This window comes from Cherax quadricarinatus, chromosome 66, assembly GCF_038502225.1.
Source record: "Cherax quadricarinatus isolate ZL_2023a chromosome 66, ASM3850222v1, whole genome shotgun sequence".
Classification (NCBI taxonomy): Eukaryota; Metazoa; Arthropoda; class Malacostraca; order Decapoda; family Parastacidae; genus Cherax; species Cherax quadricarinatus.
The window spans coordinates 17,628,182-17,644,860 of record NC_091357.1 but is presented as its reverse complement, the minus strand read 5'-3'; the positions used below and the strand labels follow the sequence as shown (position 1 = coordinate 17,644,860).

Genomic DNA, 16,679 nt, shown 5'->3' with positions numbered 1-16,679 from the left:
AAACAACAAAATTTTAACAAAGTTTATTATAATATTATCTGCTACATGGGGATAAAGTTATAAAATAGGATGCTAAAAGCACGGTAATGGTGGCTGAGAGGAGTGCTGACAGGAGCACCTACGTCGCTGCTTCTCACAACTCACATTAATAAGGCACAAAGTAATTATTTCCGCTCGATTTATGACCTCCCGAGGTCACGGTCACGTGTCTTGTGCTGGCTCACGGGGGAAGATGTATGGTTATGGGGCAGGAGAAGTGTGGGTCACCGTTCTTGTGATTATTGTCCTCAAAACCAGTTTTAACATTACGTGAAAAATATTTATATATATTTTTTATATATATACAACTTGGTTCTTAATATCACGACTCACGATAGTTTAATGCAGTGTGATTTTTTCCTTCCCCTTGTAAGATCTGATGGGGTAAAAAAAAGTGGTTTACCTTGAAATGTTTTAATGTGAAGGTTGTTAAGTCTTGTGTGTGTACTTGTTTGTGTTTGTGTCTTATATGTGCTTTATTTTGGTCAAAAAATCAGTTTTTAGGTCATTGCGGCCACAGTTTTTAAGTAGTATTAAATAGGTATGATAGTGACTATCTTTGTACTTAGCAAATAAAAATTGTAATTACACATTGTAACCTTTACAAAGAAATATTATTATTATTTTTTATTATTATTATTATTATTATTTATTATTTATTTATTATTATTATTATTATTATTATTATTATTATTATTATTATTATTATTATTAATTATTAGTCACTGGAAATTCATCAAAGTTGTATCACAGGTACAATGCCACTTTTTTTTAATTCGAGGTTATGAAGCTTTTGAACATTTATAACACTTGTCCATGGTTGCCTCTTAACAGCTGTCATAATGTATTGATCAATGTAAAGATTTCAATTTATTTGTAACAATGTATGAATTCTGTGTAATTAAGTTTTAATTAGGTACAGCCACACATTAGTACAATTATTATACATAGTTTAATATATGTGTAAATTACCAAGGATTACCCAAAATAGTCAAAGTGACTTATTTCCATTGGTGTCATTGTAATATCTTAATATTTACAGCTTAGCTGTAAGTTACAGTAGAAATCAGTCATGATTATAACCTTCAAAATTAAAACAACTAACTCAGTTGTGTGACAATCAGTTACAGTAAAAGGAGATACAATAGGAATAAAGTGAACTTGAGGTATTTACATTAATATTAAAGAAAGGATCAGCTTACAATAACAAGTACATGAATGTTAACTAGACAAGAAATCACTCTCCTCCCTTAATAAATGAAGCTACAAATAGAGAGGAGAGTTATTTCTTGTATAGTTAACATTCATGTACTTGTTATTGTAAGCTAATCCTCTCAATAATGTTCATGTCAATAACTCCATGTTATTCCTGTTATATCTCCATTTATCGTAACTGATTTTCACACAGTTAAGTTACTTAATTGTTTTAATTTTGAAGGTCATAATCATGACTGATTTCTACTGTAACTTCAAGCTATGCTTAAAATATTAAGATATTACAAGGACCCCAATGGAAATAAGCCGCTTGGTCTGCTTAAAGTGTTTTACATTAATAGCAAGCTTTTACGTGTAAGATGCTTTTGTATTAACTGTCTTATTGTAAAATAAATTATTACTAATCATCGTTATTATTAGTGGTTTAGATGACTGCAGGGACAGTGCCAGAATTTCTGTACGGGAGGGAGTGAAGGATGTCTGGTTGGATGGGGGAGACTGGGGGACTTTGGGGAGCTGAGGGAATTTTGTGGGGCAGGAGCCCCCAAGCCCATTTTGGTACTACCACTGTGTGGCTGAGGGTGTTTCCACACATTATTTGTTATGTGGATGTTTCCACACATTATTTGTTATGTGGATGTTTCCACACATTATTTGTTATGTGGATGTTTCCACACATTATTTGTTATGTGGATGTTTCCACACATTATTTGTTATGTGGATGTTTCCACACATTATTTGTTATGTGGATGTTTCCACACATTATTTGTTATGTGGATGTTTCCACACATTATTTGTTATGTGGATGTTTCCACACATTATTTGTTATGTGGATGTTTCCACACATTACATTATTTGTTATGTGGAGATTTTGTATACTCTATACTGATAGGGTCAAGAACCATCATGTTAGGAGGATTGATGAATGATGATTGATACAAAGAAATGAAACTTGATAGGTAAGGACTCTAAGCTTTCAACATTCCTGTGGCAGTGGATGCACATGAACCCTTATTTTGTGTTTGTGAAGGATAATTTGCAAACTGAGTTTATATCGGTGTAGTTAAAATACAGTTTTACATTTTATGACAGCTGATGCTAATTGTGCAAACTTTTCCTCTTCTGTTAATTGGTCAGCTTTTAAAGGAAATATTTTCATTAATGATAAATTGGGAAAGTTTCTGCAGCAAAGTTTAAAGAAAAGTGCTTAAACACAGTGTAGTACTGTATTCTGGAAATGTTTAAGGAAAGTGCAGTCTAGAAGCAGCCACAGGTTGCAACAGGAGAAGTGATATAATTTATCAGCTAGAAGCCACAGGAGTAGTAGGATTTTTCTGTATCAAACTTTTGATTATGTTGAGAGGTTTACTTTGTTTGCCTTCCTGCTGTCAGATGTTTCTGACAATCCTGACTAAGGGGTTAATATTACCATTTACTGTATTACGGTATATGACCTGCCCATTCATGTACTTTTGAAGAAGCCACTCAAGATGATGTAACTTTTAAAGTTTCTCTTAACTTTAGGGGGCTTTAAGGCAGAGTAAACCTTTGTATATTGGCTTTATTTTGTTTAAGTAAGAGCTTTATCAAGTCATAAAGCTTTGCTTAGGGCAAAACATAATCTTTAAGTAAAGGTTTGCTCTACATATAGCATTTTTACACCATATTTGTCAGTAAGGCTTGCCATCCATGGCAACTTCGGGACATATTACAGAAATTCTAAATTTCTAGCAGTAAGGCATGTCATAAATCTTCCAGAATATTGGTGTGAATTTCCAACATTGTTTGTTTTATCTGCATTTCAAAATACTGTGTAATTTATAGAATTCAAGATACAGTGGAACCTCAGTTTTTGTCCGGTCTGGTTATCATACAATTCAGTTTTCAACCACTTTTTTGGCGAAATTTTCCCCATTTTTGTACGTCCACTCAGAAATCATCCGTACCAGATGTGTCCTTACTCGTTCACTAAGAGTGTCCCTCTGGTCTTAACGCCATAGTAATAATACTAATACATAATAATAATCACTCTTGGGCACATTAAATGTCTTATTTTATGTTACTATAAGCATTTTAATTAATCCATCTATGATATTTTCTTCAGAATTAAATAAGAAACACATTAGCATATAAACATGCAGTTTATATTCTGTGGAAGGGTGATAGTCGGGTGGAGGGAAAATTTTACATTTTCTCAGGTCCAACACCAGAGAAAACATGTATGAATCTGCATTGGGCCAGTTCACCCCCCTTAATACATAACGCTTTTGTTTACAATTCTCGGTTTGAATTATTCATTATTTCTTCCTTTGTTTATGATGGCATCTAAAGGTAGTTGTTAGAAATGATTAAACTCAGTGAACATTGTATGTCGATGGTAATAATATGGCTCTGGGCTGCATTAAATATCGTGTAGCCATGTAGGTAGGTGTAGGTATGTAGCCCAGGCAGACTACTTACCTACATCTATCGGCTACCTACACCTGACTTCCTACAAATAAGTACTACTCACCTCTCGCCTTACATTAAAACTTTACAAACATTTTATGGTAAGTAATGAATGTACTGTGTATGTATTTTACTTTTTATTGTGTTTTTAATGCCTAGTTCTATTACTAACTTAATACATATAAGTTAGTGTAAACTTGACAACCCTATGCATGTTGTGGAATCTATTGTGGCTTTGGGGAAGTCCATGGGGTTGGATGTGAGTGGCCAGGATGTGGAAGAGTTGGTGGACAACCACAGGGAAGAGCTAACCACTGAAGAGCTGCAACACTATAGTTATTCTCTATAAAGAATTTTTTTGTTAATATTTTTGGGTGTCTGGAACAGATTAATTGGATTTACATTATTTCTTATGGGAAATATGACTTCAGTTTTCATACAAATCTGTTTTCGACCATCTGGGGTTCCACTGTATTTTAAACCTTGCTTTAAATATTGTTTTAGTGCACTCTAATAGTGAAGGATTTAGGGGTCAAACTTGATTATCTCCTGTTCTCCAGGTGCTGTATGACTTGTGTGTTTAGTGCTTCCTGTTGATTATAGTTTCTGAATAGGCAGTAGTGTAGTAGTGGAATCACTTGATCTCTACTGATACTCCCGTTCCCGAATTCTCAGATGGTCTTTTGTTGATCACTCCATCTGCTGGCTTGTTCACCAGTGGTACAGTGTTCACTGAGTCAAGATATGAAGAGAGTTATTTAATTTATTGTGTGTTCTAACAACAGAAAGAATAAAAAAACACAATGTGACTTCAGCATACACGGATAACCTCTCACGTAGGAGACAGAATCTTATGACGATGTTTTGGTCCACCTTGGACCATTAACTAGTGTGATCCTTTATTGACAATGTTTCACCCACACAGTGGGTTTTATCAAGCCACAAACAGATCTGTCTGGTTGAAAGGTACGTGATGGTCCAAGTTGCACTGAAACATTGTCATAAGTTTCAGTCTCCTAAGTGTGGCTTATTTGTGTACTAAAAGAACAGTTTGCACAACTTCTGATAGTTTAATGGAAGAGCATTCATCCTCATTACCAAAAAGGCTCAGTTTGGCAGACTTATGACCAAACCTCCTTATACCTGCTGCCTCTGTTCACCAGGCATTAAACAAGCAATTAAACACGAGGCTTACGAAACTCAAGGGTCCACTGTACTTAGGTGTTAGTCTATTGTTATAAGCTGTATCATTGGAAAAGACTTAAAAAAGGACCCCAGTGTAAAAAGAAATAGTTATTGTATTGTGGGTTTCCTTTTTTCAAATAGAAGGAAATTCAGTATTAATAATGGAGGACTTGTAATACAGCATTGTATTCCCTTAAGCATCAATATTTTGTGTGTGCTTTTCTTATCTACTGTATTGCACAGTATTGCCATTAAATTTGTGCAGAAAATATTAATTATGCTTTTTTTTTCTTGAGACTTTTCATTGTCTCCAAATTGCTTGGTTAGCACATGATCACACAAACAATTTTCTTACCTTTGAGAATTAATCACAGTATTTTTCTTTTCACAGAGTAAAATTTTCATCAGAAGAAGGCACAAAAGACCTAGATTTCCTAATTTGTCCATATTATAGTTGAACCTCAAATCAGGGAGCTGCTACATTGTCTGCAATAGAGCAACTATGTCTAGCGTCAGATGGGGAGCTCGGTCATTAAGGCGACTTTTGTCCTTCAGGAATGCTAATAGTATTATAAATAGGAATGGTAAGTTTTAACAGCAAAACTGTGTATGAATAGTATACAATACTGACAAGATGAAAAATTAGACACGTGCTCAACACCTGGGTATCTCTATTTGTAGATGTTTTGCCATCCAGTGACTTTATCAGTAGAATACAAGGACATAATGCATATGGCCTTGTATTCATAAAGCTACAGGATGGTGAAACGTCTACAAATAAAGATACCCAGGTGTTGCACATGTGTCTTAATTCTTCATCAACAGCACAACCTCATAATTTGTCATAATTTGTAATATTTTAAAATAAAGAATTAAACTAAGTCTGCCCGAAATGCCTAGCCATGCTAGGCGTTCTAGTGGTACACTCTGTAATCATTATTTAACTATATGTAAACCACACAACAACCAAATTCTGTAAATTCAACATTGTAATCTTTATAGAGAATAAACTTTGAATTGAATTGAATTTGTGCCTGGCTGTTCAAATTTAATGCAGTTTATGATGATAAGATATAATTGTAACCTGGTTAAATTTTGTTCAGTTTATCTTTCATGTTATTGACCATAATTAAAAATTTCCTACATACATACATAGAGGCAAACTTAACCCTTAAACTGTCCAGATGTAGATCTACGTTCATGTGCGTAGCCCTCCGACCTTGATTTTCCCCATTTGAAAGCGTGTAAAAAACATAGATCTACATTCGGAGCCTGCCGCACGTCAACATATATCTACGTTTGGACAGTTTAAGGGTTAAATCTTGCATTTTATTTTTAATTTGGTTGTTTGCATACATCTTTAATATTTGTCATTTGGTTATGTTTTGCTGCTTGATGCCTCTTCAAGGGTGGCTCCTTGGCGTGGTGAAGAGGCTCTTGGTCTGAGGAATTAGCCCTGTCGGTCTTCTTCCTCAGACCGAACATAATTACCCCCCATTCTCCCCTCCCCTATCCCATCCTCCCCATCCTCCCCTTTTTCCATTCCTCCTCCTCCTCCTCACCCCTCCCTTTTGCCCTTCCTCTTTTTAGCCTTCGTGATTTCTCCCACAGGCGCGCTAGTTCCTAGGTAGGGGAAAGGACACCGGGGTCCATCCCATTCCGTTGAGGTTTCTTGGCGGTGGCGTAGTTTGCCGTGGAATCTGGATTGCCTAGAGATGTCCCGATCCCTCTCCGGTATCCCGGAGTGGCTTTGGGTGTCTTTTGGGCGACGGGTGTATCTCTGGAAGCCACCTTTCGGATTCCGGGGGTGGTGGCTGAAGGAGGTATGCTTTGTGGCGGATATCCGGCCGCCCTCTCTTTTGTCCACCGAGGTAGCTCGGCAGATGTGAGGTTGCTATCCCAGATTGCTGGTTTACTGGCATGAAGGGTAGGGTATGGCACGGGTTCCATGCTGCATCTGCGCTACTAGCGGTGTCGAGTCCTCTTGGGCGCGGAGGGGGATTTCCGGCCCTTTCATTCCTCCTGGGAACTATTCCTCCCCGCTCCCCCCTTTTTTTATTCTTTTTTTTATTTTTATTTTCTTTTCTTCTTTCTTTTTTTTTCTTAAAAACAAAAAGCAAAGGAGTAACCTAACCATGGCAGCCCTAGTCCATGAAACCACTACCCCCGGGCCCCTTCTTGATACCGCACCCCATTCTGACCCTGCCTTGTGTTTAGACCACTCTTCGGACACTCCTGATGCCCCTGTACCTCTTGCTGGTGCTGTTTCCTCACCCGCTTCAGGTACCGGGGCTTCGACTGACTCCTTCGATTTGTCTGAACTCCGCTCTCCTTTGACTATGCTTCCGGCTTCTCCCTCTACGGTACGGCAATTTTCGAATCGCCCACCCATTTCCTGCCGGACCAACTCCGGTCCTACTCCTAAACACCAACGTCAATCTCCTGATGATGCTCCGTCGTTACCTTCCCATTCTACTCGGAAACGACCGACACGTCAAGCACTCCCTCTCCACGCTCAGTTTCGGACCACACAATGGACTAAATTCTTTACTTTAAGACCAACTTCTTCTTCTGCCTACCTTTCTGACCATAGTATTGCCAAAGCGCTCCTGCGTCATGTTGGCAGAGATATTTCATTTCACGCTCTCAAGAGCGGTACACGCATCGTCACTGTCCAGAATGCTACCCAAGCTCATGATCTTTCTCTCCTTTCGAATATCGATACTACTCCTATCACTATTGAAAAACATCTTTCTCTCAATTCTTGTAGTGGTACTGTCATTCTGCCCCATACCATAGTCCAACAGAATTTCCAGTCATGTGGCAATGACATTTTTGAACAGCTGGAACTCCAGGATCTCCCAATCCTCAAAGTAGACACTTATGTCCTTCCTGCCCGGGGGCGGAGACGTTACCCTTGCAATGTGGCTCGTTTAACTTTTGACAGCCGAGAACTCCCGTCCTCTGTATATGTCGCGGGACATCGGTTACAAGTTCGAAAGGTGATACCTACACCGCAACAAGGTAGAAATTGCTGGCGTTTTGGTCACCCAGCGAAATATTGCAGATCTATGGCCGAATGCCCAGTCTGTGGTGCCGACAACCATTCTAATACATCTTGCAGTCAACCTCCATCTTGCCTTAATTGTAATGAAGCTCACCCTTCGTACTCCCGCCGTTGCCAGGTCTACTTAAATGAACGTGAAATCCGTTGCCTCAAAGAGGCAGAAGGTCTCCGCCTCCAAGGGAGACTACCCCGTGTTTCTTATTCTCGTGTTTCCAAACGTCCCCCCACTTCTGGGGTCCCATCTTCTGCAGCCTCCTCTGTTGTTACCCCTCCCATAGCCACTACGGCATCTAATCCTTTTGCTGTCCTTGGCTCTGACGTCCCGACTACAACTCAGTCTGTTCTCACATCTTCGCGTCCTTCCTCACAAGCCCCAGTATCGACAAGACCTCGTACGACACCTAATACCAATCGCCCCTCTACTCAGAAGTCCAAAAAATCCACATTGCTCAAATCTTCTTTGCCCCTTCCTTCCCTTCTTCCACCTCCACACGTTACCTTTCCAGTCTCTGTACCTAGTTCTTCCCCTCTCTCTGGCTCTATTACAAGTGTGGAGATTCACCCTCCTCCTCGTACTATGCCTTCCACCCCCGTCCCCTCCCAAGTTTCTCCCTCTTCTGTCACCTCCCAGGTTTCTACCTCTTCTGTCCCCCCCCACACTTCATCTCCAGTCCCTTACACTTTTCCCTCCCCCTCTACTTTGGTACAGTCCATTACTGTCCCAATCTTTACTCACCCTCCTCCTCCTATCTCCAATATGGTTTCCCATACATCTTTGAATTCAGAAACACTTGAAGCCATTTCAGAATATATTGCAGAGACTAAACCTTCAATGGACACTGATTCACTTCCTGTTCCTTCTCTTCCCTCTCCTCCATCTTCACAACCCCATTCTTCGCAACGCTCCGTTCCTTCGCTACTTGAACATCTTCCAATGCCACCACACGTTGACTTTTCTAACCCCTCTAGTCCGTAGGTGCCTTTACCTACAGATTCCTGATATTTTCTTCATCGCCAATCATGGCCTATTTACAGTGGAATATCCGCGGCCTCAGGGGTAATCGGGGTGAGCTTCAGATGTTGCTTTCCAGGTTTTCCCCTGTTGGTGCTTGCTTACAAGAACCAAAATTACACTCGGCTGTTTTCCAACCTATCTCAGGCTATAATTTATTGTATTCTTCGGATCCTTTCTCAGATGGGACCTTTAATGAAAGTGCCCTTCTTCTACGCAATGATATTCCGTACTGTCAACTATTTGTCCATACCTCGCTGCATTACACTGCAGCCCGTATCCACTTGAATAAGTGGTTTACAATATGTTCTTTATATCTCTCTCCTTCTCGAGCATTTTCTATCCCAGACTTTGCCTTTCTTGTTTCATCCTTACCACCACCACTTCTGTTACTTGGTGATTTTAATGCCCACCATTTCCTCTGGGGGGGGTCTCATTGTGACTCACGTGGCATTCAGTTGGAGGCTTTTCTTGCCTCTCACCCCCTCCATGTTTTAAATACGGGTACTCCCACCCATTTTGATCCTCGTACTCATGCTCTCTCTTGCATCGATCTATCAGTCTGCTCTTCCTCCACTGCACTAGACTTCACCTGGTCTGTTCTACCAGACTTACATGACAGCGATCATTTTCCGATCATTCTTACTTCTCCTTCCTATTCACCACCTTCCCGTAGCCCTCGCTGGCAATTTGATCGGGCAAATTGGGATCTTTACTCACACCTCACTGCTTTTAGTGAGGTTCCTTCTTCATCCTCCATTGATGAGCTCCTACACATCTTCTCGACATCAGTTTATACCGCAGCTTCTCATTCTATACCCCAAACCTCAGGCAGGCATTCTCAGAAGTGCGTGCCTTGGTGGTCTCCTGCTTGTGCTCGTGCAGTACGTTTGAAACGTGCTGCATGGGGCAGGTACCGGTACAATAGAACCGCTGAGAGACTTGTTGATTTTAAGCAGAAGCGTGCGATCGCTCGCCGTGTCATCCGTGAAGCTAAACGCACTTGTTGGCGAGACTATGTTTCCACCATCACCTCTGCTTCTTCTATGAGTGCAGTCTGGAAAAAAGTGAGGAAATTGAGTGGTAAATACTCTCCTGACCCGGCTCCTGTTCTACGGGTCACTGGTGTTGATATAGCAAACCCTCTCGAAATTACTCACCAAATTACTTTCACTAGACGCTCTGTTATCTCCGATCATCCTTTGTATCTCTATGGCTCCCGTATCCCCGAACGTGATACAGTCAGGTTTCTAGGCCTTCTCTTTGACCGTCGGTTAACCTGGAAACCTCACATTACCTCTCTGAAGGCAACTTGTCACAGCCAGCTAAACCTTCTTAAAACCCTTGCTCATCTTTCCTGGGGAGCTGATCGTCGAACTCTGCTTCGCCTACATTCAGCCCTCGTTTTATCGAAACTCGATTATGGTGACCAGATTTATTCCGCGGCCTCTCCTGCTACTCTCTCTAGCCTTAACTCTATCCATCACCAAGGCTTACGTTTGTGCCTTGGTGCTTTTCGCTCTTCCCCTGTTGAGAGCCTCTATACAGAAGCAAATGTTCCATCCTTGTCTGATCGCCGTGATGCCCATTGCCTTCGTTACTATGTACGCTCTCACGATCTACACAATCCTTCCATTTATAGAATGGTCACCGATATTAGTAGACATTCTTTATTCGTTCGCCGCCCCTGTTTGCTCCGTCCCTTTTCTCTTCGCCTACATTCACTCTTGTCTTCCCTTCAGTTACCACCTTTATATGTTCATGTAGCATCTCACTTTTCCCTGCCCCCCTGGGAAGTTCCAGCTGTTCGGGTCTGTTCTTTCTCACTCCCTTGCTCGAAAGCTCAACTGCCTACGGTGGCTTCCCGCTCTCTTTTTCTTGATCACTTCCACTCCCATTCTCATGCCACCGCTGTGTACACAGATGGCTCTAAGTCTTCAGACGGCGTCGGATTCGCAGCAGTGTTTCCGGACAGCGTCGTACGAGGGCATTTACTATCTTCAGCTAGCATTTTTACTGCTGAACTGTATGCCATTCTTGCAGCACTTATTCGTATTGCATCTATGCCTGTGTCATCATTTGTAGTAGTCTCAGACTCCCTTAGTGCTCTACAGGCTATACGAAAATTTGATACATCTCATCCCCTAGTTCTCCGTATCCAACTTTGGCTACGCCGTATCTCTACCAAACATAAAGATATTGTTTTTTGTTGGGTCCCTGGTCATGTCGACGTACAGGGCAATGAACAGGCAGACACTGCTGCGCGGTCAGCAGTATATGACCTACCAATTTCCTATCGAGGTGTTCCATTTCTGGACTATTTTGCTGCAATAGCTACCCACCTTCGCACCCGTTGGCAACAACGTTGGTCAACTCTGCTCGGTAACAAACTTCATTCTATTAAACCGAGCATAGGTTACTGGCCGTCTTCTTGTCATCAGTGCCGAAGTTGGGAGACCACTCTCTCCCGCCTTCGCATTGGCCACACTCGTCTTACTCATGGGTATCTCATGGAGAGGCACCCTGTTCCTCTCTGTGAGCAGTGTCAAGTTCCAGTATCGATTAGCCACATTCTGTTAGACTGCCCTCTCTATCAACGAGCACGCAGAATTTACCTCCAACGTCGTCTTCGTTCTACTACTCTCTCTTTACCTTCCCTTCTTGCTGATGGACCCTCCTTTAATCCTGACTCTCTCATTGACTTCTTGACAACGACCGATTTACTCCACAAACTCTGATGATACTTTTCGCACTCCCCTCAGCCCTTTCTGGTTCAGTCTCTTGCTGCCCTTTACCCTTTCACCATCCACTACCCCGCTGTTATCCGTAACCTGTTGCTCATCCATCTCCCTTTTGCCACCTGATGCCCTCACTTCCTTCCTGCCCTGCAGCGCTGTATAGTCCTTGTGGCTTAGCGCTTCTTTTTGATTATAATAATAATAATGCTGCTTGATGGTCTTTTCAGGTTTGATGTTTGTGCGAATGACAGAATGTCAGCCTGAGAGATGTTCCTGGGTGTTTGTACGACCTATATCTTCTGCTCCTCTGTGCTGCCAGACCTCTACTGGTCCCCCAACAGATGGTGGCAGTGGTGACGATGGTAATGATAAGGACACAGAGAAAAAAAAGAATGAGAAGAACCAGTTATGTTGCCCTAAATGTGGTGACCCATGTACACACGTGGAAACATTTGTTTGTAAGTATAGTGGTTTCATAATTGTTAAGTCCTTGTTTCCGGTACAGTAACTCCAATTTTTGGTTGAGTAGATAAAGAAAACACTAACTGGAGAGTAGACTTTTCTGTTTTGCTTTTGCAAAATAACATAACAGTCATGACCAACAAAGAGAATTATAACTCTGCAGCTTGTGAAACAAGCTCAGCCCTATTGAGTACCCAACTATAAATTTAGTTTTGCCCGAAAATCTTTGCACTTTGTACCATGTGTTTAATAATGAAAAATGTCATTGCTACAGCTGTCTAGTATCATCTTAGGCATGTCATTGTGATAAACTACAGGAATAAGGATGATGCAAAGTAGAGTAAAATAGAAAGACTAGTAATGAGTTTTTAAGATGGCTTTTTTTTTTTTTTTTTTTTTTTTTTTTTTTTTTTTTTTTTTTTTTTTTTGTCAGATTCAGGAACATAAGAAAGAAGGAACACTGCAACAGGTGTACTGGCCTATATGAGGCAGCTCCAATTCTCCCACCGGCTTAAGCCAATGCCTTGACCTACTGAGGTCAGACACATCACTTAAGGGAGGAGCAGTGCATCCGACCTAGTAGCACAAGCTAGTCAGGTCCAGCTCACACCCACCCACACCCACTCATGCATTTATCCAACCTATTTTTAAAACTACACAACATCTTAGCATCTATGACGGTACTCGGGAGTTTGTTCCACTCATCCACAACTGTATTACCAAACCAGTGCTTTCCTATATCCTTCCTGAATCTGAATTTTTCCAATTTAACCCTTTTAGGGTTGAGAGGCCCTCTCCTAAACTCGTTCTCAGGGTCGAAAATTTTTCGGAAAAATTATTTTTTCTTATGAAAAGTTAGGGAATCTTTTTCCGATCATAATGACACCAAAAGTTTGAAATTTGATGGAAAACTTACAGAATTATGCTCTTGCGAAGTTAGCGGTCTCGACGATGGTTTTGCATCGGTGATTTTGCCCACTTTGAGCCGTATTTTCGGCCAATTCCAGTGTACTAGTCGACAAAAATCATAACTATTTCGCTAGAACTCCATTTTTTCTATTGATTGAGTACAAGAAACCACTCATTTACCGATTTCAACTATCCAATAAAGCAGTCAGAATTTAGCAATTTTGCCAATTTCACACAAATTTCAAAAGATCTCAATTTCCAAATAGGGTTCAGAATAGATAAGACAGACATTCCTGGCATTAAAATATAATTTCCTCTGTTTATTAGTCACATTCCCAGGCCCCTCTTACATTTCTTTTGCTTTCCACTTTGAATTTTTATTCTCACAAAAAATAGATTTACTGTTATGCAGACTACTGCATTAGTGTAGAAATGGTATAAATAATATCAATGTGCTTGTGAAAGAATATTAGACTCACCAGTTGACGTGTATTGGACACGTGGCATGATTTGTTTACTTTTGAACTTTGGTAAAAATCAAACATTTCTGCTACTTTGAGCTCAATTTTAAAGTACTTTTCATTGTGAAACCAACCAAAATCATCTTAATTTTGGTGATGTCTGCCATTCTATAAAATGAGACCAGAAAAACTAGAATACAACCATAAATACCATATGAAAATACACTGCAAAGTCACTGTTTTTAACCAAAAACACGGTCAGAGTTTTTTTTTTCTCATTATGCACTGTGTGCTGCAGGATTTTTTTATACTGTGCACACTGACCACATAGACCCATTCTTTCATATGTAGGCCTACCAGCTTTCTCTCGCTAAATTTGAAGGCGCTAGAATTTAGGCGTACTAGTACGTCGGAAACCCTGAAAGGGTTAAAGCCATTGCTGCGAGTCCTGTCTATGTTAGATATTTTTTAGCACGTTATTTACATCCCCTTTATTAATTCCTGTTTTCCATTTATACACCTCAATCATATCCCCCCTAATTCTTTGCCTTCAAAGAACATTTTGTTTTGTTTCCTTTATTAATTAATCTCATAATAATAATATCCATTTACTAGGTGAACAAAATGGAAAATCTCACTAAATTTAAAATACTTCATTAGGGAATATCCTTTCTGTGATAGTGTAGTTTACTCCAGTTTCCAAATTCAGCTGTAAGTTTTAAAAGCTTACATGAGGAAAGATGAAAATTAACAAATGAACTTAGATAAATAAAATTGGCAAAATAAAGTTGGAGGAGAGTTTGGGAAATGTCATATTAAAATATTTTCAAACAAAATTGAAGTGTATCTTATAGTTCCAAGGATTGCTACTTCACCCTTCAGGGGAGGTACGTACTTTGAATGTTGATGAAGGGCTCTTCATCTAAGGAATGGGATTTGTCCTCTTACTCAGATCAAACCTGATTCCCTGTACCTCCCTTTCCCATGGCAAAGTATGACCTTTTAAACTATAATGTCAACATTCTTGTGGTAAGATTGTAATTGAATGAGTTGCGGTAGAAGTGTTTCTTCCTTTTTTTGATCACCCTTCATTGGGCAGATATGGAACCATGATAAGATGGATAGGGCAACTGTGTGGCAGATGTATGGAATAGGAGGTAGGTTACTGAAAGAAGTTGGTTTTTTATGCAGAAAGTGAAGCTCAGGTAAGGGGACATAGAAGAGATGAGGGACTATTTTCCAGTGAAAGTAGGGCTTCAACAAGGATGCTTGAAATCACCATGGCTGCTTGATGTATTTATACATAAGGTTGTGAAGAAGTAAATGCTAGGTTGTTAGGAAGGGGTATGGGATTGTAAGACATTGGATCTGATAGAAAGTGGGAGTTATCTCAGTTACTTTTTGCTGGTGATGCGGTTCTTTTAGGGAATTCTGAGGAGAAATTCCAAAGGCTGGTGGATGAGCTTGGTAATTAAAGGAAGGAAATTTAAAGTGAATGTAGAAAAGAACAAAGTGATATGGGTAACAATAAATCTAAGCAATGATAAATTGCATATAATGTTGGATGGTTTTTAATGAACATTCTGTTGGAGTATGAGTAAGGAAACTTTTGTGAAGGGATTCAGGGAAACTGTTTAACAGACTTGAGTCCTGGAGGTGGGAAGGGCAGTGCCTGCTCCATGAAGGAGGGGTGGGGCTGTTGCAGTTGGAGGGTAATCTTGTGAAGTCAACACGCATCTGGAAAGACAGCAGTTGAGTTAACCCTTTGACTGTTTCGATCGTATATATACGTCTTACGAGCCAATGTGTTTGACGTATATACATGTATACTCAAAAATTCTAGTGGCTTCAAATCAAGCAGGAGAAAGCTGGTAGGCCCACATGTGAGAGAATGGGTCTGTGTGGTCAGTGTGCACCATTTTTTTTTTTTTTTATTATCACACTGGCCGATTCCCACCAAGGCAGGGTGGCCCGAAAAAGAAAAACTTTCACCATCATTCACTCCATCACTGTCTTGCCAGAAGGGTGCTTTACACTACAGTTTTTAAACTGCAACATTAACACCCCTCCTTCAGAGTGCAGGCACTGTACTTCCCATCTCCAGGACTCAAGTCCGGCCTGCCGGTTTCCCTGAATCCCTTCATAAATGTTACTTTGCTCACACTCCAACAGCACGTCAAGTATTAAAAACCATTTGTCTCCATTCACTCCTATCAAACACGCTCACGCATGCCTGCTGGAAGTCCAAGCCCCTCGCACACAAAACCTCCTTTACCCCCTCCCTCCAACCTTTCCTAGGCCGACCCCTACCCCGCCTTCCTTCCACTACAGACTGATACACTCTTGAAGTCATTCTGTTTCGCTCCATTCTCTCTACATGTCCGAACCACCTCAACAACCCTTCCTCAGCCCTGTGGACAACAGTTTTGGTAATCCCGCACCTCCTCCTAACTTCCAAACTACGAATTCTCTGCATTATATTCACACCACACATTGCCCTCAGACATGACATCTCCACTGCCTCCAACCTTCTCCTCGCTGCAACATTCATCACCCACGCTTCGCACCCATATAAGAGCGTTGGTAAAACTATACTCTCATACATTCCCCTCTTTGCCTCCAAGGACAAAAAAAAATCCTGCAGCATGCAGTGCATAATGAGAAAAAAAACTCCGACCGTGTTTTTGGATTAAAACGCCGACCTTGAGGTGTATTTTTGTGTAGTTTTTATGGTTATACAGTATTCTCATTTTTGTAGTCATATTTGGTAGAATGGAAAACATTATAGAAATAGAGGTGATTTTGATTGGTTTTACTATGAAAAGGACCTTGTACTGTAGCTCAAAGTAGAGGAAATGTTTGATTTTTGCTGATGTTCAAGAGTAAACAAATGATGTTATTGTCCAATAAATGTCCAACTATCCATTCTGATATGTAGTCATGAATGGGTTGATGTTATTTATATAATTTCTACAATATTGCAGTAGTCTGCATAACAGTAAATCTTCTATTTTTTTTTTTTGAATAAAAATTCAAAATAGAAAGCAAGAGTAAAATCAGAGGAGCCTGGAGATGTGACTGATGAATAAAGAAAATGTTATTTTAGAGCCAGGAATGTCTGCATTGTTCATTCTGGACACTGT

General features: G+C 40.3%; 1 protein-coding gene across 2 annotated transcripts in view; it reads left to right on the top strand.

The window, feature by feature from the left end:
* The first annotated feature begins 73 nt into the window (after positions 1-73).
* The window catches only part of ClpX (Caseinolytic protease chaperone subunit), a 62,188-nt gene continuing 45,582 nt past the window's right edge, over positions 74-16,679 (top strand). Inside the window, exons 1-3 of one of the 2 annotated variants that reach the window (XM_070099142.1) lie at positions 74-160; positions 5,279-5,471; positions 11,932-12,162. In XM_070099142.1, coding sequence (XP_069955243.1) covers positions 5,390-5,471; positions 11,932-12,162 — 313 coding nt within the window. In that variant the 5' untranslated portion in view covers positions 74-160; positions 5,279-5,389. Of the gene's footprint in view, positions 161-240; positions 259-5,278; positions 5,472-11,931; positions 12,163-16,679 lie in introns of those variants that run through there. The other variant, XM_070099143.1, reaches the window with a different exon arrangement.